Source organism: Nerophis lumbriciformis, linkage group LG26 (genome assembly GCF_033978685.3).
Source record: "Nerophis lumbriciformis linkage group LG26, RoL_Nlum_v2.1, whole genome shotgun sequence".
NCBI lineage: Eukaryota > Metazoa > Chordata > Actinopteri > Syngnathiformes > Syngnathidae > Nerophis > Nerophis lumbriciformis.
In genome coordinates, this window is record NC_084573.2 from 4,072,215 (window position 1) to 4,095,000 (window position 22,786).

The 22,786-nt window shown below is 39.1% G+C and overlaps 1 protein-coding gene across 2 annotated transcripts in view; it reads right to left on the bottom strand.

The window, feature by feature from the left end:
• Nucleotides 1-22,786, bottom strand: part of capn3a (calpain 3a, (p94)) — a 90,848-nt gene that overhangs the window by 39,532 nt on the left and 28,530 nt on the right. For both annotated transcript variants that reach the window (XM_061987641.2, XM_061987640.2), the window contains exons 3-9: nt 5,488-5,606; nt 5,285-5,418; nt 2,544-2,712; nt 2,382-2,465; nt 2,218-2,312; nt 1,510-1,587; nt 1,152-1,312 (exon numbers count right to left, since the gene is read on the bottom strand). In XM_061987641.2, coding sequence (XP_061843625.1) covers nt 1,152-1,312; nt 1,510-1,587; nt 2,218-2,312; nt 2,382-2,465; nt 2,544-2,712; nt 5,285-5,418; nt 5,488-5,606 — 840 coding nt within the window. The remainder of the gene's footprint in view (nt 1-1,151; nt 1,313-1,509; nt 1,588-2,217; nt 2,313-2,381; nt 2,466-2,543; nt 2,713-5,284; nt 5,419-5,487; nt 5,607-22,786) is intronic.

Genomic DNA, 22,786 nt, shown 5'->3' on the forward strand with positions numbered 1-22,786 from the left:
GCCTCGCCGGGGTCCGGGACCGAGGCCCCTTCCCCCGAGAGGGCCCCACCGGGAGCCGTAGCTGAGGCGATCCGCGAGAAGGGCCCGACGCACGTCCAGGGTCACCACCGCGCCCACCGCACCGACACCCCGCCTCGTCCGCCTTCGCCGCGGCCGGCGTCACGCGCAGCAGGTAAGCAGCTTACCTGCCCGCCACCCCCGTGGCCGGGGGCTCGTAACAGGGGTCACTCCGCGCGCTCCGCCCGCGCAGCTTACCTGCCCGCCACCCCCATTGCCGGGGGCGCGTAACAGGGGTCACTCCGCGCGCAGTGCGCTCACGAAAGGGGTGGGGCTCACCCTGGTTGATATAGACAGCAGCTGGACGGTGGCCATGGAAGTCGGAACCCGCTAAGGAGTGTGTAACAACCCACCTGCCGAATCAACTAGCCCTGAAAATGGATGGCGCTGGAGCGTCGGGCTCATACGCGGCCGTCGCCGGCAGCGAGACGCGCTTGGAGGTGCGCTCAGCGCGGCTCCCATATGATTGCGCACTGGTGTGCGTCTGGGTCGTGACAGCGTGGCACGCGAATGTCTGCACTGCATTGGATCAGTCTCCTTTCTTTAACAGGCAAAAGCTTTATAACCTCACTAATGCCTTGCATCGTCTATATTAGATATATAACAACGGGCGGGTGCGGGCGGATGCGGTTCTGATCAAATGTTACATCGGGTGGATGGCAGATGGTTGACGACTTTCTGATGCGGTATACAGTTTACAAATGAATCACGATTAATCACCATTTGCATGTGTCTTTCAAAACTGAACAGGGTAGAGTGGACTTGAACTCAGTGACCTGTCAGCCTTTACCATCTGTTCTTGGAAACGTGCCTGTGTCGGGATGCGATGCTATGCCTCGATCCACCGTCCACATTAATTACGTTAACATTGTTGTCGTAATGAATTGAATAAACTAGGGGATTAACGCAACATTTTGGACAGCCCGAGTTGCAACAGTCATGTTTATTGCCCACACCTGCCTTACGCGGACTACGTCTCACCCGCCGGTGCCGGCCTACACAGCTGCCCCTTGTGACGATTTCACTTTAGGCACCATCATCATCGCTCAGCATTCTTGTGTATTTTCTCAAGCTTGTGGCGAGGTGTGACGTACCAGGATAGTTCCTGCAACCTCCAGCGGAGCAGCCTCTCACCCAGCGTCCCTCATTCACAGAGACAGTCCACTTGTGAATCTTGTCGTCCTCTAATGCGTCGGGCGTGAGGTTGCAGATCTCGATCTTGGTGTAGTTCTTTTTGAAGTCCTCGTAGGACATCCTGTAGGGACAAAGTCTGACTCTTGTACACCGTGTTTATAGTGTGACTTTGCTACCAAAGAGCTATCGCTATCTTGTCGAGGCATGCTTGGACAGGACTGACAGATGAACCGGTGATCGACTGCACAGCTGTTTAGGTTCAAGGACCTTCCTACTTCGGGAGTAATAGGAAAATGTATTTTGCGATGTCAGCATTACCAAAACTCTCCGTCCTCAGCACTCTGATGTTGCAGCTTCTCCTTCTCTGCACTGGACAACGCAGCCCATTCCTTCGAACTGAAAGAAAACCAGGCAACGTTAAGAATACGTAGTCCATCCATCTTTTTCCGCTTATCCATGATCGGGTCAGCCACTTTGTCCAGCTCTTCCCGAGGGGCGTTCCCAGGCCAGCCAGGAGACATAGTCTTCCCAACGTGTCCTGGGTCTTCCCCGTGGCCTCATACCGGTCGGACAGGCCCTAAACACCTCCCGAGGGAGGCGTTCAGGTGGCATCCTGACCAGATGCCGGAACCACTTCATCTGGCTCCTCTCCATGTGGAGGAGCAGCGGCTTTACTTTGAGCTCCTCCCGGATGGCGGAGCTTCTCACCCTATCTCTAAGGGAGAGCCCCGCCACCCGGCGGAGGAAACTCATTTCAGCCACTTGTACCCGTGATCTTGTCCTTTCGGTCATAACCCAAAGCTCATGACCATAGGTGAGGATGGGAACGTAGATCGACCGGTAAATTGAGAGCTTTGCCTCCCGGCTCAGCTCCTTCTTCACCACAACGGATCGACACAGCGTCCGCATTACTGAAGACGTAGTATCCGTCTAAATTTACACTGCAGATCTTGTTACCCAGAGCCTGGTCCATGTGGGACAAATTACATTTGGGTCGCCTTGTATTGTAAATGCAGGGATACTCACTTGTCGCTCCACGGTCCGTTCCACTCCACTTGGCCCCAAGGGTTTCTGAGACGCACCAGACGCACTTTGGTCTCTCTGTGTTGAGAGGGCCGACACTGCCGCACAAATTACAACTAAGTATTGATCTCTGTGTGTGTTCATCCACTCCAATTTGAGTCGTTTACCTCTTCTACCGCCGTCACCGAGTAGGCGTGACCCTTCACCAGGCCCGTAGCAGTCCGAGTCTCGAAGCGAGCGGGGACGAGGGACTGCGAAACACAACAGAGTTGCGTGTTTGGTTGCGTTCGTAGCAGGAACGTGAACAGTTTTCGAGTTGGGACACTCACGTCGATAGAGCAGCCCATGAGGGATCCTCTTTCCAAGGCCTTCTTCATGATCTTGTAGAGCTCTTTGGGCGCTTCCTTCAGCTCGTAGAACTCGGTGACGCCCCCGGTAAAGTCTTCCATGGCTTCCGTGGTGTTGCCACCCTTCAGGGCCTCATAAGAGCCATGAAGCCTGTACAAGGGGCGCATTGGGAGAGCTATGGGCAGTGGTTTTAAACAAGCAAGTTCTTTTTTTGAATATGTTTTTTTAATTTATTCATTTGACAGGGACGGTACAATGAAACATTGCTACCCAGAGGTAACTGATGTCATAAGACTTCTAGCCACAGGCTAATTTGCAACCCCCGTCCCTGGTTAGGCTTTTAAAGAAAAGTTGAAAAAAGGGAAAAACACATACAAAAAGATTAAGATCAAAATAATTGGCCCCATTTGTCCATTACTACACCCGGTTCTAGTGCTCACACTTCTCATTTTCCTTAAGCCACTTTTTCAGTTTTGTGGAGAAAAGTTGGACTTATTCTTGTTTCTCATTGTTTCCTATTGGGTTGAGCTTTTTTCTTGCCCTGATGTGGGATCTGAGACGAATATGTCGTTGTGGCTTGTGCAGCCCTTTGAGACACTTGTGATTAAGGGCTATATAAATAAACTTCATCTCCAACCTCCCCTTCCTCTCTAAAATTCTCGAACGTGCAGTTGCCTCCCAAATCAAATCCCACCTTCACCACAATAACCTATACGAAAAGTTCCAATCCGGCTTCCGCTCACTCCACAGCACAGAAACTGCCCTCCTCAAAGTCACCAATGACATCCTCCTCTCCGCCGACTCTGGTTCCCTCTCCATCCTCATCCTCCTCGACCTCAGTTCTGCCTTCGACACCATCAACCACTCCATCCTCCCAGCACGCCTCCACTCCTCCCTTGGTTTATCTGGCACTGCCCTCTCCTGGATGAAATCCTACCTCTCTGACCGTCAACAATTCATCTCAACCAACAACTGCACCTCCTCCACTGCCACAGTCACCCACGGCGTCCCCCAGGGCTCAGTACTTGGCCCCCTACTCTTCACCATCTACCTCCTACCCCTCGGTCAGATCCTCCGACACCACGGCCTTCAATTTCACTGCTATGCCGACGACTCACAACTATACATTTCCACCACGACCATCACCACAGCCACCCTCACCACCTGCCTCACAGACATAAAAACCTGGATGCAAAAAAACTTTCTAAAACTCAACTGCAACAAATCTGAAATAATTATCATTGGCCCCGACTCCCTCACTCGCTCCACTCAGGACTTTTCATTAAACATCGACGGCTCCCTTGTCACTACCTCCACCCACATCCGCAATCTAGGTGTAATTTTCGACCCTACCCTTTCACTCCTCCCCCACGTAAACCACATCACCAAAACTGCATTCTTCCACCTCAGAAACATTGCCCGTCTCCGGCCCTCCCTCACATCCTCTGCTGCCGAAACCCTCATCCACGCCTTCATCTCATCCCGGTTAGACTACTGCAACAGCATCCTCTACGGCATCACCTCCAAAACCCTCAACAAACTGCAATACGTCCAGAACTCTGCTGCCCGCCTGCTCACCGGAACCCGCTCCAGAGAGCACATCACACCTGTCCTTCATGACCTCCACTGGCTGCCTGTCAAATACAGAATCACCTTTAAAATACTCCTCACTACCTACAAGGCACTCCATAACCTGGCACCACCCTACCTCTCTGACCTCCTCCAGCCACACGTCCCGTCCCGTTCCCTCAGGTCTAGTGATGCCGGCCTCCTTGAATGTCCCCAAGACCAGGCGCCGAACCTGGGGCGACAGGGCCTTCTCCGTGGCTGCCCCCTCTCTCTGGAACGCTCTCCCCAGGCACATCAGAGATGCCCCCTCCCTCCCTACCTTCAAAGCCACCCTAAAAACTCACCTCTTCACATTAGCCTTTCCAAACTGACCCTGCCCTAGGTGTCTCTTATTTATTTATTTATTTTTATTTGTATTTATTTTTTTCTAATAAAGTTGTTTTTATCGCCCCCCCCCCCCCCCCCCCCCCCCCCCACACACACACACACACACACATGTAAAACGACTTTGGGTATTTAGAAAAGCGCTATATAAATCCCAGGTATTATTATTATTATTATTATTATTATTAAACTTTGATTGATAGTTTGATGGCAGCACGGTGGTACAGGGGTTAGTGCATGTGCCTCACAATACGAAGGTTCTGAGTAGTCCTGGGTTCAATCCCGGGCTCGGGATCTTTCTGTGTGGAGTTTGCATGTTTTCCCCGTGACTGCGTGGGTTCCCTCCGGGTCAGGGTTAGGGTTAGAGTGTGAATGTCTATCTGTGTTGGCCCTGTGATGAGGTGACGACTGGTCCAGGGTGTACCCCGCCTACCGCCCGAATGCAGCTGAGCTAGGCTCCAGCACCCGCCGCGACCCCGAAAGGGACTAGCGGTAGAAAGTGGATGGATGGATGATTGATAGATTGAGTTTAATGTCCGACTGTGACTTTAACTCCAGTGGCAAAGTTCCCTTTTAGTTGGGCTCAGTTCTGCAGTCTACTAGTTCTACTGTACGGCCAATTTCCAAGATGTTTTTAATAGGACTGCTCCTTTAACATGACTGTAGGAAACTGGAAACAAAGGTTCCTGTGCATACACCGGGTTTACGCCAGAGTCCGTTTGACGTACTCCAAGTTGGGAAGAGGAGGCTTTTGAATTTCCTGACTCACTTGGCGTAGGCCTTCTCCAGCAGAGCACTCCAGAACTCGTTTCTCTCTGCCGACTTGGTGAAAACCAGCTGGTTGTTGAAGGTCGGGATACGGTCGTCGATGACCACGTCCACCCAGTCGCCATAGCGCCAGAACTGGAGGGAGAACATGAACATGACGAAGGTGAATGAAAGGAGAGGAGATTAAGACTTAGTCCCACCAACCTGGAAGTGGAAGATTCCAGCGTAGTCCTGTGAGAAGCTCTGCTCAGGAGGAACTACTCTGTAGAGGAGCTTCTCATTGAGGGTTAGGCAGGCGATGGCGGCCAGCAGCCAGCAGTCACCTGCACGCAAGGGCTAACGTGTTAGCTTGTTTGGCACAGGTGGCCTTCTGGTTGCCGAATCAAAGGTAGTCTTTTCAGGCGAACTTCTCGGTTGGTTGTCCACACCACATTTCAAAGTGTCCAACCCCACTTTTGTGCCTTTGCTGCCCTTCACTGACGTGCTCAACAATGAGAAGTGCTGCTGGCTGGATTCCCTTCCAAACGAGTAAGCACAAAGCGGGGGAGGCCTCAGTCTGCCGAGAGGCCACATGGAGGGCCGGGAATACTGCCTAAATATCCTGACCGGATATTACTTCATACATCCATACACATTCAAACACCCCTAATGTGCCGCCATCACCACAATAAGGAGTATTTGTCGGAAAACGCAACACATGTTGGGAGTCAGCGCTTAAAAATAAAAATTAAATATTCCTCAAGAATGGCATCTTTTCCCTAAAAAAATACGACAATACAAAATTTGCCGCTTAACAACAAACAACATGCTACCTCAAAATCGGCTCACTTGTGCCTACAAAATGCTTTATTTTGCCTCAAAAAAATCTGACTAACATGGTACACAACTAACGTAAGTCCCGAACTATGAGCCGCTACTTTTTTCCAACACTTTGAACTCTGTGGCTTGTTAATTTACGTTTCTTTTTGTTCGTTAATTACCATACTCCTGATACAACGTTGATTATATGTACATCTCCTTTAAAACTGACTTGGGAACAACGTTGCAAAACAGTTGTGTTTGTAAATTGAGACAACATTGATGTCTAACGTTGGATCCACGTTGTTGGTTGGGAAAAGACCAAAATTCAATGGTCAAATCTACGTCAGAACCCAACATTGATTAAACGTCGTCAAAAAAGCCTGTTGTTTCAACGTTGTATTTGTGTTGAAGAATATTGGTTGGGAAATGACCAAAATTCAATGTTAAATCAACGTCAGAACCTAACATTGATTTAAGGTTGTCAAAAAGCATGTTGTTTCAACGTTGTATTTGTGTTGTAGAGTATTGGTTGGGAAATTACCAAAATTCAATGTTAAATCAACGTCAGAATCCAACGTTGATTAAACGTCGTCAAAAAGCATGTTGTTTCAACGTTGTATTTTTGTTGTATAATATTGGTTGGGAAATGACCAAAATTCAATGTTAAATTAGCGTCAGGACCCAACGTTGATTAAACGTCAAAAATCATGTTGTTTCAACGTTGTATTTGTGTTGTAGAATATTGGTTGGGAAATGACCAAAATTCAATGTCTAATCAACGTCAGAACCCAACTTTGATTTAACGTTGTCAAAAAGCATGTTGTTTCAACGTTGTATTTGTGTTGTAGAATATTGGTTGGGAAACGACCAAAATTCAATGGTCAAATCAACGTCACAACCCAACATTGATTTACCGTTGTCAAAAAGCATGTTGTTTCAACGTTGTATTTGTGTTGTAGAATATTGGTTAGGAAACGACCAAATTTCAACGTTAAATCAACGTCACAACCCAACATTGATTAAACGTTGTCAAAAAGCATGTTGTTTCAACGTTGTATTTGTGTTGTAGAATATTGGTTAGGAAACGACCAAATTTCAACGTTAAATCAACGTCACAACCCAACATTGATTAAACGTTGTCAAAAAGCATGTTGTTTCAACGTTGTATTTGTGTTGTAGAATATTGGTTAGGAAACGACCAAATTTCAACGTTAAATCAACGTCACAACCCAACATTGATTAAACGTTGTCAAAAAGCACGTTTCAACGTTGTATTTGTGTTGTAGAATATTGGTTAGGAAACGACCAAATTTCAACCTTAAATCAACGTCACAACCCAACATTGATTAAACGTTGTCACAAAGCATGTTGTTTCAACGTTGTATTTGTGTTGTAGAATATTGGTTGGGAAACGACCAAAATTCAATGGTCAAATCAACGTCAGAACCCAACATTGATTTACCGTTGTCAAAAAGCATGTTGTTTCAACGTTGTGTTTGTGTTGTAGAGTATTGGTTGGGAAATGACCAAAATTCAATGTTAAATCAACGTCAGAACCCAACATTGATTAAACGTCGTCAAAAAGCATGTTGTTTCAACGTTGTATTTGTGTTGTAGAATATTGGTTGGGAAATGACCAAAATTCAATGTTAAATCAACGTCAGAATCTAACGTTGATTAAACGTTGTCAAAAATCATGTTGTTTCAACGTTGTATTTGTGTTGTAGAATATTGGTTGGGAAATGACCAAAATTCGATGTTAAATCAACGTCAGAACCCAACATTGATTAAACATCGTCAAAAATCATGTTGTTTCAACGTTGTATTTGTGTTATAGAATATTGGTTGGGAAATGACCAACTTTCAACGTTAAATCAACGTCACAACCCAACATTGATTAAACGTTGTCAAAAAGCATGTTGTTTCAACTTTGTATTTGTGTTGTAGAATATTGGTTGGGAAACGACCAAATTTCAATGTTAAATCAACGTCAGAACCCAACGTTGATTAAACGTCGTCAAAAAGCATGTTGTTTCAACGTTGTATTTGTGTTGTAGAATATTGGTTGGGAAACGACCAAATTTCAACGTCACAACCCAACATTGATTAAACGTTGTCAAAAAGCATGTTGTTTCAACGTGGTATTTGTGTTGTAGAATATTGGTTGGGAAATGACCAAATTTCAACGTTAAATCAACGTCACAACCCAACATTGATTTACCGTTGTCAAAAAGCATGTTGTTTCAACGTTGTATTTGTGTTGTAGAATATTGGTTGGGAAATTACCAAAATTCAATGTTAAATCAATGTCAGAATCCAACGTTGATTAAACGTCGTCAAAAAGCATGTTGTTTCAACGTTGTATTTGTGTTGTAGAATATTGGTTGGGAAATGACCAAAATTCAATGGTAATTTAGAATCCAACGTTGATTAAACGTCGTCAAAAAGCATGTTGTTTCAACGTTGTATTTGTGTTGAAGAATATTGGTTGTGAAATGACCAAAATTCAATGTTAAATCAACGTCAGAATCCAACATTGATTAAACATCGTCAAAAAGCATGTTTCAACGTTATGTTCGTGTTGTAGAATATTGGTTGGGAAATGACCAAAATTCAATGTTAAATCAACGTCAGAATCCAACGTTGATTAAACGTCGTCAAAAAGCATGTTGTTTCAACGTTGTATTTGTGTTGTAGAATATTGGTTGGGAAATGACCAAAATTCAATGTTAAATCAACGTCAGAACCCAACATTGATTAAACGTTGTCAAAAAGCATGTTGTTTCAACGTTGTATTTGTGTTGAAGAATATTGGTTGGGAAATGACCAAAATTCAATGTTAAATCAACGTCAGAACCCAACATTGATTAAACGTTGTCAAAAAGCATGTTGTTTCAACGTTGTATTTGTGTTGTAGAATATTGGTTAGGAAACGACCAAATTTCAACGTTAAATCAACGTCACAACCCAACATTGATTAAACGTTGTCAAAAAGCATGTTGTTTCAACGTTGTATTTGTGTTGTAGAATATTGGTTAGGAAACGACCAAATTTCAACGTTAAATCAACGTCACAACCCAACATTGATTAAACGGTGTCAAAAAGCATGTTGTTTCAACGTTGTATTTGCGTTGAAGAATGTTGGTTGGGAAATGACCAAATTTCAACGTTAAATCAACGTCACAACCCAACATTGATTAAACGTTGTCAAAAAGCATGTTGTTTCAACGTTGTATTTGCGTTGAAGAATGTTGGTTGGGAAATGACCAAAATTCAATGTTAAATCAACGTCAGAATCTAACGTTGATTAAACGTCGTCAAAAAGCATGTTGTTTCAACGTTGTATTTGTGTTGTAGAATATTGGTTGGGAAATGACCAAATTTCAATGTTAAATCAACGTCAGAATCCAACATTGATTAAACGTCGTCAAAAATCATGTTGTTTCAACGTTGTATTTGTGTTGAAGAATATTGGTTGGGAAATTACCAAAATTCAATGTTAAATCAACGTCAGAATCCAACGTTGATTAAACGTCGTCAAAAATCATGTTGTTTCAACGTTGTATTTGTGTTGTAGAATATTGTTTGGGAAATGACCAAATTTCAACGTTAAATCAACGTCACAACCCAACATTGATTTACCGTTGTCAAAAAGCATGTTGTTTCAATGTTGTATTTGTGTTGTAGAATTTTGGTTGGGAAATGACCAAAATTCAATGTTAAATCAACGTGAGAACCCAACATTGATTAAACGTCGTCAAAAAGCATGTTGTTTCAACGTTGTATTTGTGTTGTAGAATATTGGTTGGGAAATGACCAAAATTCAATGTTAAATCAACGTCAGAATCTAACGTTGATTAAACGTCGTCAAAAAGCATGTTGTTTCAACGTTGTATTTGTTTTGAAGAATATTGGTTGGGAAATGACCAAAATTCAATGTTAAATCAACGTCAGAACCCAACATTGATATAACGTTGTCAAAAAGCATGTGGTTTCAACGTTGTATTTGTGTTGTAGAGTATTGGTTGGGAATTGACCAAAATTCAATGTTAAATCAACGTCAGAATCCAACGTTGATTAAACGTCGTCAAAAAGCATGTTGTTTCAACGTTGTATTTGTGTTGTAGAATATTGGTTGGGAAATGACCAAAATTCAATGTTAAATCAAGGTCAGAACCCAACATTGATTAAACGTTGTCAAAAAGCATGTTGTTTCAATGTTGTATTTGTGTTGAAGAATATTGGTTGGGAAATGACCAAAATTCAATGTTAAATCAACGTCAGAACCCAACATTGATTAAACGTTGTCAAAAAGCATGTTGTTTCAACGTTGTATTTGTGTTGTAGAATATTGGTTAGGAAACGACCAAATTTCAACGTTAAATCAACGTCACAACCCAACATTGATTAAACGTTGTCAAAAAGCATGTTGTTTCAACGTTGTATTTGTGTTGTAGAATATTGGTTAGGAAACGACCAAATTTCAACGTTAAATCAACGTCACAACCCAACATTGATTAAACGGTGTCAAAAAGCATGTTGTTTCAACGTTGTATTTGCGTTGAAGAATGTTGGTTGGGAAATGACCAAATTTCAACGTTAAATCAACGTCACAACCCAACATTGATTAAACGTTGTCAAAAAGCATGTTGTTTCAACGTTGTATTTGCGTTGAAGAATGTTGGTTGGGAAATGACCAAAATTCAATGTTAAATCAACGTCAGAATCTAACGTTGATTAAACGTCGTCAAAAAGCATGTTGTTTCAACGTTGTATTTGTGTTGTAGAATATTGGTTGGGAAATGACCAAATTTCAATGTTAAATCAACGTCAGAATCCAACATTGATTAAACGTCGTCAAAAATCATGTTGTTTCAACGTTGTATTTGTGTTGAAGAATATTGGTTGGGAAATTACCAAAATTCAATGTTAAATCAACGTCAGAATCCAACGTTGATTAAACGTCGTCAAAAATCATGTTGTTTCAACGTTGTATTTGTGTTGTAGAATATTGTTTGGGAAATGACCAAATTTCAACGTTAAATCAACGTCACAACCCAACATTGATTTACCGTTGTCAAAAAGCATGTTGTTTCAATGTTGTATTTGTGTTGTAGAATTTTGGTTGGGAAATGACCAAAATTCAATGTTAAATCAACGTGAGAACCCAACATTGATTAAACGTCGTCAAAAAGCATGTTGTTTCAACGTTGTATTTGTGTTGTAGAATATTGGTTGGGAAATGACCAAAATTCAATGTTAAATCAACGTCAGAATCTAACGTTGATTAAACGTCGTCAAAAAGCATGTTGTTTCAACGTTGTATTTGTTTTGAAGAATATTGGTTGGGAAATGACCAAAATTCAATGTTAAATCAACGTCAGAACCCAACATTGATATAACGTTGTCAAAAAGCATGTGGTTTCAACGTTGTATTTGTGTTGTAGAGTATTGGTTGGGAATTGACCAAAATTCAATGTTAAATCAACGTCAGAATCCAACGTTGATTAAACGTCGTCAAAAAGCATGTTGTTTCAACGTTGTATTTGTGTTGTAGAATATTGGTTGGGAAATGACCAAAATTCAATGTTAAATCAACATCAGAACCCAACATACATTTAACGTTGTCAAAAAGCATGTTGTTTCAACGTTGTATTTGTGTTGTAGAATATTGGTTGGGAAATGACCAAAATTCAATGTTAAATCAACACCAGAACCCAACATACATTTAACGTTGTCAAAAAGCATGTTGTTTCAACGTTGTATTTGTGTTGTAGAATATTGGTTGGGAAATGACCAAATTTCAGTGATCAAATCAACGTCAAAACCCAACTTTGATTAAACGTCGTCAAAAAGCATGTTGTTTCAACGTTGTATTTGTGTTGCAGAATATTGGTTGGGAAACGACGAAAATTCAATGTTAAGTCAACGTCAGAATCCAACGTTGATTAAACGTCGTCAAAAATCATGTTGTTTCAACGTTGTATTTGTGTTGTAGAATATTGGTTGGGAAACGACCAAATTTCAACGTTAAATCAATGTCAGAACCCAACGTTGATTTAACGTTGTCAAAAAGCATGTTGTTTCAACGTTGTATTTGTGTTGTAGAATATTGGTTGGGAAACGACCAAATTTCAACGTTAAATCAACATCACAACCCAACGTTGATTTAACGTTGTCAAAAAGCATGTTGTTTCAACGTTGTATTTGTGTTGTAGAATATTGGTTGGGAAACGACCAAATTTCAACGTAAATCAACGTCACAACCCAACATTGATTAAACGTTGTCAAAAAGCATGTTGTTTCAACGTTGTATTTGTGTTGAAGAATATTAGTTGGGAAATGACCAAAATTCAACGTTAAATCAACGTCAGAACCCAACATTGATTTAACGTTGTCAAAAAGCATGTTGTTTCAACGTTGTATTTGCGTTGAAGAATGTTGGTTGGGAAATGACCAAAATTCAATGCTAAATCAACATCAGAATCTAACGTTGATTAAACGTCGTCAAAAAGCATGTTGTTTCAATGTTGTATTTGTGTTGTCGAATATTGGTTGGGAAATGACCAAATTTCAACGTTAAATCAACGTCACAACCCAACATTGATTCAACTTTGTCAAAAAGCATGTTGTTTCAACGTTGTATTTGTGTTGAAGAATATTGGTTGGGAAATGACCAAAATTCAATGTTAAATCAACGTCAGAACCCAACATTGATTTAACGTTGTCAAAAAGCATGTTGTTTCAACGCTGTATTTGTGTTGTAGAATATTGGTTAGGAAACAACCAAATTTCAACGTTAAATCAACGTCACAACCCAACATTGATTAAACATCGTCAAAAAGCATGTTGTTTCAACGTTATGTTCGTGTTGAAGAATATTGGTTGGGAAATGACCAAAATTCAATGTTAAATCAACGTCAGAAACCAACATTGATTAAACGTTGTCAAAAAGCATGTTGTTTCAACGTTGTATTTGTGTTGTAGAACATTGGTTGGGAAATGACCAAATTTCAACTTAAATCAACGTCACAACCCAACATTGATTTACCTTTGTCAAAAAGCATGTTGTTTCAACGTTGTATTTGTGTTGTAGAATATTGGTTGGGAAATGACCAAATTTCAACGTTAAATCAACGTCACAACCCAACATTGATTAAACGTTGTCAAAAAGCATGTTGTTTCAACGCTGTATTTGTGTTGTAGAATATTGGTTAGGAAACGACCAAATTTCAACGTTAAATCAACGTCACAACCCAACATTGATTAAACATCGTCAAAAAGCATGTTGTTTCAACGTTATGTTCGTGTTGAAGAATATTGGTTGGGAAATGACCAAAATTCAATGTTAAATCAACGTCAGAACCCAACATTGATTAAACGTTGTCAAAAAGCATGTTGTTTCAACGTTGTATTTGTGTTGTAGAATATTGGTTGGGAAATGACCAAATTTCAACTTAAATCAACGTCAGAACCCAACATTGATTTACCTTTGTCAAAAAGCATGTTGTTTCAACGTTGTATTTGTGTTGTAGAATATTGGTTGGGAAATGACCAAAATTCAATGTTAAATCAACGTCAGAATCCGACGTTGATTAAACGTCGTCAAAAATCATGTTGTTTCAACGTTGTATTTGTGTTGTAGAATATTGGTTGGGAAATGACCAAGATTCAATGTTAAATCAACGTCAGAATCCGACGTTGATTAAACGTCGTCAAAAATCATGTTGTTTCAACGTTGTATTTGTGTTGTAGAATATTGGTTGGGAAATGACCAAAATTCAATGTCTAATCAACGTCAGAACCCAACATTGATTTAACGTTGTCAAAAAGCATGTTGTTTCAACGTTGTATTTGTGTTGTAGAATATTGGTTGGGAAATGACCAAATTTCAACGTTAAATCAACGTCAGAACCCAACATTGATTTACCGTTGTCAAAAAGCATGTTTCAACGTTGTATTTGTGTTGTAGAATATTGGTTGGGAAATGACCAAAATTCAATGTCTAATCAACGTCAGAACCCAACATTGATTTACCGTTGTCAAAAAGCATGTTGTTTCAACGTTGTATTTGTGTTGTAGAATATTGGTTGGGAAATGACCAAAATTCAATGTTGAATCAACGTCAGAATCCAACGTTGATTAAACGTCGTCAAAAATCATGTTGTTTCAACGTTGTATTTGTGTTGTAGAATATTGGTTGGGAAATGACCAAAATTCAATGTCTAATCAACGTCAGAACCCAACATTGATTTAACGTTGTCAAAAAGCATGTTGTTTCAACGTTGTATTTGTGTTGTAGAATATTGGTTGGGAATTGACCAAATTTCAACGTTAAATCAACGTCAGAACCCAACATTGATTTACCGTTGTCAAAAAGCATGTTGTTTCAACGTTGTATTTGTGTTGTAGAATATTGGTTGGGAAATGACAAAAATTCAATGTTGAATCAACGTCAGAATCCAACGTTGATTAAACGTCGTCAAAAATCATGTTGTTTCAACGTTGTATTTGTGTTGTAGAATATTGGTTGGGAAATGACCACATTTCAGTGATCAAATCAACGTCAAAACCCAACTTTGATTAAACGTTGTCAAAAAGCATGTTGTTTCAACGTTGTTTTTGTGTTGAAGAATATTGGTTGGGAAATGACCAAATTTCAATGTTAAATCAACGTCAGAACCCAACATTGATTTAACGTTGTCAAAAAGCATGTTGTTTCAACGTTGTATTTGTGTTGTAGAATATTGGTTGGGAAACGACCAAATTTCAACGTTAAATCAACGTCACAACCCAACATTGATTAAACGTTGTCAAAAAGCATGTTGTTTCAACGTTGTATTTGTGTTGAAGAATATTGGTTGGGAAATGACCAAATTTCAATGTTAAATCAACGTCAGAATCCGACGTTGATTAAACGTCGTCAAAAAGCATGTTGTTTCAACTTTGATTTGTGTTGTCGAATATTGGTTGGGAAATGACCAAAATTCAACATTAAATCAACGTCACAACCCAACATTGATTTACCGTTGTCAAAAAGCATGTTGTTTCAGTGTTGTAGAATATTGGTTGGGAAATGACCAAAATTCAATGTTAAATCAACGTCAGAATCTAACGTTGATTAAACGTCATCAAAAAGCATGTTGTTTCAACGTTGTATTTGTGTTGAAGAATATTGGTTGGGAAATGACCAAATTTCAACGTTAAATCAACGTCACAACCCAACATTGATTTACCGTTGTCAAAAAGCATGTTGTTTCAACGTTGTATTTGTGTTGTAGAATATTGTTTGGGAAATGACCAAAATTCAATGTTAAATCAACGTCAGAATTTAACGTTGATTAAATGTCGTCAAAAAGCATGTTGTTTCAACGTTGTATTTGTGTTGTAGAATATTGGTTGGGAAATGACCAAAATTCAATGTTAAATCAACGTCAGAACCCAACATTGATTTAACGTTGTCAAAAATTATGTTGTTTCAACGTTGTATTTGTGTTGAAGAATATTGGTTGGGAAATGACCAAAATTCAATGTTAAATCAACGTCAGAACCCAACATTGATTAAACGTTGTCAAAAAGCATGTTGTTTCAACGTTGTATTTGTGTTGTAGAACCGTGGTTGGGAAATGATCAAAATTCAATGTTAAATCAACGTCAGAACACAACGTTGATTAAATGTCGTCAAAAAGCATGTTGTTTCAACGTTGTATTTGTGTTGTAGAATATTGGTTGGGAAATGACCAAATTTCAACGTTAAATCAACGTCACAACCCAACATTGATTAAACGTTGTCAAAAAGCATGTTGTTTCAACGTTGTATTTGTGTTGAAGAATATTGGTTGGGAAACGACCAAAATTCAACGTTAAATCAACGTCAGAATCCAACGTTGATTAAACGTCGTCAAAAAGCATGTTGTTTCAATGTTGTATTTGTGTTGTAGAATATTGGTTGGGAAATGACCAAAATTCAATGTTAAATCAACGTCAGAATCTAACGTTGATTAAACGTCGTCAAAAAGCATGTTGTTTCAACGTTGTATTTGTGTTGAAGAATATTGGTTGGGAAATGACCAAATTTCAACGTTAAATCAACGTCACAACCCAACATTGATTAAACGTTGTCAAAAAGCATGTTGTTTCAACGTTGTATTTGTGTTGAAGAATATTGGTTGGGAAATGACCAAATTTCAATGTTAAATCAATGTCAGAACCCAACATTGATTAAACGTTGTCAAAAAGCATGTTGTTTCAACGTTGTATTTGTGTTGAAGAATATTGGTTGGGAAATGACCAAATTTCAATGGTCAAATCAACGTCAAAACCCAACTTTGATTAAACGTTGTCAAAAAGCACGTTGTTTCAACGTTGTATTTGTGTTGTAGAATATTGGTTAGGAAACGACCAAATTTCAACCTTAAATCAACGTCACAACCCAACATTGATTAAACGTTGTCACAAAGCATGTTTCAACGTTGTATTTGTGTTGTAGAATATTGGTTGGGAAATGACCAAATTTCAACGTTAAATCAACGTCACAACCCAACATTGATTTACTGTTGTCAAAAAGCATGTTGTTTCAACGTTATATTTGTGTTGTAGAATATTGTTTGGGGAAATGACCAAATTTCAACGTTAAATCAACGTCACAACCCAACATTGATTAAACGTCGTCAAAAAGCATGTTGTTTCAACGTTGTATTTGTGTTGTCGAATATTGGTTGGGAAATGACCAAATTTCAACGTTAAATCAACGTCACAGCCCAACATTGATTTACCGTTGTCAAAAAGCATGTTGTTTCAACGTTGTATTTGTGTTGTAGAATATTGGTTGGGAAACGACCAAATTTCAACGTTAAATTAACGTCACAACCCAACATTTATTTACCGTTGTCAAAAAGTATGTTGTTTCAACGTTGTATTTGTGTTGTAGAAAATTGGTTGGGAAATGACCAAAATTCAATGTTAAATCAACGTCAGAATCCAACGTTGATTAAACGTCGTCAAAAAGCATGTTGTTTCAACGTTGTATTTGTGTTGTAGAATATTGGTCGGGAAATGACCAAAATTCAATGTTAAATCAACGTGAGAACCCAACATTGATTCAACATCGTCAAAAAGCATGTTGTTTCAACGTTGTATTTGTGTTGTAGAATATTGGTTGGGAAATGACCAAATTTCAATGTTAAATCAACGTCAGAATCCGACGTTGATTAAACGTCGTCAAAAAGCATGTTGTTTCAACGTTGTATTTGTGTTGTAGAATATTGTTTCGGAAATTACCAAATTTCAACTTTAAATCAACGTCACAACCCAACATTGATTAAACGTTGTCAAAAAGCATGTTGTTTCAACGTTGTATTTGTGTTGTAGAATATTGGTTGGGAAATGACCAAAATTCAATGTTAAATCAACGTCAGAATCCAACGTTGATTAAACGTCGTCAAAAAGCATGTTGCTTCAACGTTGTATTTGTGTTGAAGAATATTGGTCGGGAAATGACCAAAATTCAATGTTAAATCAATGTGAGAACCCAACATTGATTAAACGTCGTCAAAAAGCATGTTGTTTCAACGTTGTATTTGTGTTGTAGAATATTGTTTGGGAAATTACCAAATTTCAACTTTAAATCAACGTCACAACCCAACATTGATTAAACGTTGTCAAAAAGCATGTTGTTTCAACGTTGTATTTGTGTTGTAGAATATTGGTTGGGAAATAACCAAATTTCAATGTTAAATCAACGTCAGAATCCGACGTTGATTAAACGTCGTCAAAAAGCATGTTGTTTCAACGTTGTATTTGTGTTGTAGAATATTGTTTGGGAAATTACCAAATTTCAACTTTAAATCAACGTCACAACCCAACATTGATTAAACATCGTCAAAAAGCATGTTGTTTCAACGTTGTATATGTGTTGTAGAATATTGGTTGGGAAATGACCAAATTTCAACGTTAAATCAACGTCACAACCCAACATTGATTTACCGTTGTCAAAAAGCATGTTGTTTCAACGTTGTATTTGTGTTGTAGAATATTGGTTAGGAAACGACCAAATTTCAACGTTAAATCAACGTCACAACCCAACATTGATTAAACGTTGTCAAAAAGCATGTTGTTTCAACGTTGTATTTGTGTTGTAGAATATTGGTTGGGAAATGACCAAAATTCAATGTTAATTTAGAATCCAACGTTGATTAAACGTCGTCAAAAAGCATGTTGCTTCAACGTTGTATTTGTGTTGAAGAATATTGGTTGGGGAATGACCAAAATTCAATGTTAAATCAACGTCAGAACCCAACATTGATTAACCGTTGTCAAAAAGCATGTTGTTTCAACGTTGTATTTGTGTTGTAGAATATTGGTTGGGAAACGACCAAATGTCAACGTTAAATCAACGTCACAACCCAACATTGATTAAACGTTGTCAAAAAGCATGTTGTTTCAACGTTGTATTTGTGTTGTAGAATATTGGTTGGGAAATGACCAAATTCCAATGTTAAATCAACGTGAGAACCCAACATTGATTAAACATCGTCAAAAAACATGTTGTTTCAACGTTGTATTTGTGTTGAAGAATATTGGTTGGGAAATGACCAAATTTCAATGTTAAATCAACGTCAGAATCCAACGTTGATTAAACGTTGTCAAAAATCATGTTGTTTCAACGTTGTATTTGTGTTGTAGAATATTGGTTGGGAAATGACCAAAATTCAACGTTAAATCAACGTCACAACCCAACATTGATTTACCGTTGTCAAAAAGCATGTTGTTTCAACGTTGTATTTGTGTTGTAGAATATTGGTTGGGAAATGACCAAATTTCAATGTTAAATCAACGTCAGAACCCAACATTGATTAAACGTCGTCAAAAAGCATGTTGTTTCAATGTTGTATTTGTGTTGTAGAATATTGGTTTGGAAATGACCAAATTTCAACGTTAAATCAACGTCAGAACCCAACATTGATTTAACGTTGTCAAAAAGCATGTTGTTTCAACGTTGTATTTGTGTTGTAGAATATTGGTTGGGAAATGACCAAAATTCAATGTTAATTTAGAATCCAACGTTGATTAAACGTCGTCAAAAAGCATGTTGTTTCAACGTTGTATTTGTGTTGAAGAATATTGGTTGGGAAATGACCAAATTTCAACGCTAAATCAACGTCACAACCCAACATTGATTAAACGTTGTCAAAAAGCATGTTGTTTCAACGTTGTATTTGTGTTGAAGAATATTGGTTGGGAAATGACCAAAATTCAATGTTAAATCAACGTCAGAACCCAACATTGATTTAACGTTGTCAAAAAGCATGTTGTTTCAACGCTGTATTTGTGTTGTAGAATATTGGTTGGGAAATGACCAAAATTCAACGTTAAATCAACGTCAGAACCCAACGTTGATTAAACGTCGTCAAAAAGCATGTTGTTTCAACGTTGTATTTGTGTTGTCGAATATTGGTTGGGAAATGACCAAATTTCAACGTTAAATCAACGTCACAACCCAACATTGATTTACCGTTGTCAAAAAGCATGTTGTTTCAACGTTGTATTTGTGTTGTCGAATATTGGTTGGGAAATGACCAAATTTCAACGTTAAATCAACGTCACAACCCAACATTGATTTACCGTTGTCAAAAAACATGTTGTTTCAACGTTGTATTTGTGTTGTAGAATATTGGTTGGGAAATGACCAAATTTCAACGTTAAATCAACGTCACAACCCAACATTGATTTACCGTTGTCAAAAAGCATGTTGTTTCAACGTTGTATTTGTGTTGTAGAATATTGGTTGGGAAACGACCAAATTTCAACGTTAAATCAACGTCACAGCCCAACATTGATTTACCGTTGTCAAAAAGCATGTTGTTTCAACGTCACAACCTAATTCAACAAGTTCTCAACGTTGTTTCAACGTCTTGCGCCTGCCGGGTTTCAACCTTTTCTCGTTGCTTTCTGCCCCTTGCCCATTTTTCAAATGTCGCCGACTATCTAGCTTGTTAACTTCCCTAGTTGCAAGCAAATGATAGTAGTCAAGGGAGGCGGTTATTATGTAAAAAAACAACAACAATAAAACAGAGTGCAGACCTCGGCCAGGCACATATCCCAATAGTAAAGAATCATTAAAAAACAAAAATAAAATCCACACGGTGGGCCGGATGACCCCAAAAACCCCCCTTCTCTCTGGCTCTCGACGAAGGCAAACACATTCCCTCCCCTCTCCCTATTCTCTCCTGCTTTGCTGCTTTGTCTTGTCTTTTCTTAACTTCCTAAGAGCCTCTCTTTTGCTCTGTTCTCCCAAATTTCAAACATGGAATTGAAAAAGTGGTCTCTCTCAAGTTAATTGACAAGATCGTCTCGACGAGAAGCTACGGGTTCGGGTTCCTGATGGGTTCGGGTTCCTGACGGGACATTTGCCGCCGGATACGAGAGAGACTCTTGGGAGAAGTCATGTGCCGTTCAGTTCTTTCAGTCAAAGACATTGACGATACCAATGCCGCCTGGGTTATTGTTTGTGCTATGGCGCCATCTTTTGGACACGTTTTTTTGAAAATGTACTTCCTGTTTTGCCTCAAACCGGAAGTAAAACTCGAAAAATATTCTTAATTTATCAACTGAAGCAACATTTTGTAAGTTTTACCATATAACTAAAAGAGTTTATACTTACTAAACCGTCCCCGTGTGTGAAGTCTGTAGGAGTGTTTTCATGCATATTTGCTAGCGTCGTTAGCATCAGCTAATATGCTAACACGCCTACGAGTGTCTGTGTTAGTATTATTATCAGTCAATTCACCAAGACGTCACTGTGGAGTTATTGAGTCTGTTTAGCTGATTGGGTAGCTAGCTCGCGCAGCTAGTGGGTCCATGACCATGACTTCTGTTTTGTTTGATCAACCGTTTTACTGCCGTGTTACAGGCACCGTTTGGAAACAATTAAGGTATGTAAATAAACATTTACACAATATTGTCATGTACATAACTCATTTGGCAACGTATATATCTGCGGCTTATAGTCCGGTGCGGCTAATATATAATACAAAAAAAAATGTTTCCTTAAAATTGAGTGGGTGCGCTCTATAGTCCGGAAAATACGGGAACAATTTTGAAGTTTGTAGGTTTTACAATATAACTAAAACAATTCATACTTACTAAACCGTCCCATGTGTGATGTCTGTAGGAGTGTTTTCATGCATATTTGTACGTGTTATCGTAATGTAATGAAGCTAGCGTCATTAACATTAGCTAATATGCTAACAAGTTTACAAGCGTCTGTGTTAGCATTATTAACTTACAACGGCATTCTTTTTGTATTGTTTCAGTTTCACAGATTCCTCAGTGAATTCACCAAAACGTCACCGTGGAGTTATTGAGTTCGTTTAGCTGATTGGAGTCCATGACCATGACTTCTGTTTTGTTTGATCAGCCGTTTTACTGCCGTGTTTGGAAACAATTAAGGTATGTAAATAAACATTTACACAATATTTTCATGTAAATAACTCATTTGGCAACGTATACGTATGTGGCAAATAGTCCGGTGCGGCTAATATATAATACAAAAAAAATGTTTCCTTAAAATTGAGTGGGTGCGCTCTATAGTCCGGGAAATACGGGTACAATTTTGAAGTTTGTAAGTTTTACAATATAACTAAAACAATTCATACTTACGAAACCGTCCCATGTGTGATGTCTGTAGGAGTGTTTTCATGCATATTTGTACGTGTTATCGTAATGTAATGAAGCTAGCGTCATTAACATTAGCTAATATGCTAACAAGTTTACAAGTAACTTGCAACGGCATTCTTTTTGTATTGTTTCAGTTTCACAGATTCCTCAGTGAATTCACCAAAACGTCACCGTGGAGTTATTGAGTCCGTTTAGCTGATTGGAGAGCTAGCTCGCGCAGTGAGTGGGTCCATGACCATGACTTCTGTTTTGTTTGATCAGCCGTTTTACTGCCGTGTTTGGAAACAATTAAGGTATGTATATAAACATTTACACAATATTTTCATGTAAATAACTCATTTGGCAACGTATACGTATGTGGCAAATAGTCCGGTGCGGCTAATATATAATACAAAAAAAATGTTTCCTTAAAATTGAGTGGGTGCGCTCTATAGTCCGGAAAATACCGGTACAATTTTGAAGTTTGTAAGTTGTACAATGTAACTAAAACAATTCATACTTACGAAACCGTCCCATGTGTGATGTCTGTAGGTGTGTTTTCATGCATATTTGTACGTGTTATTGTAATGTAATGAAGCTAGCATCATTAACATTAGCTAATATGCTAACAAGTTTACAAGCGTCTGTGTTAGCATTATTAACTTACAACGGCATTCTTTTTGTATTGTTTCAGTTTCACAGATTCCTCAGTGAATTCACCAAAACGTCACCGTGGAGTTATTGAGTCCGTTTAGCTGATTGGAGTCCATGACCATGACTTCGGTTTTGTTTGATCAGCCGTTTTACTGCCGTGTTTGGAAACAATTAAGGTATGTAAATAAACATTTACACAATATTTTCATGTAAATAACTCATTTGGCAACGTATACGTATGTGGCAAATAGTCCGGTGCGGCTAATATATAATACAAAAAAAATGTTTCCTTAAAATTGAGTGGGTGCGCTCTATAGTCCGGAAAATACGGGTACAATTTTGAAGTTTGTAAGTTTTACAATATAACTAAAACAATTCATACTTACGAAAC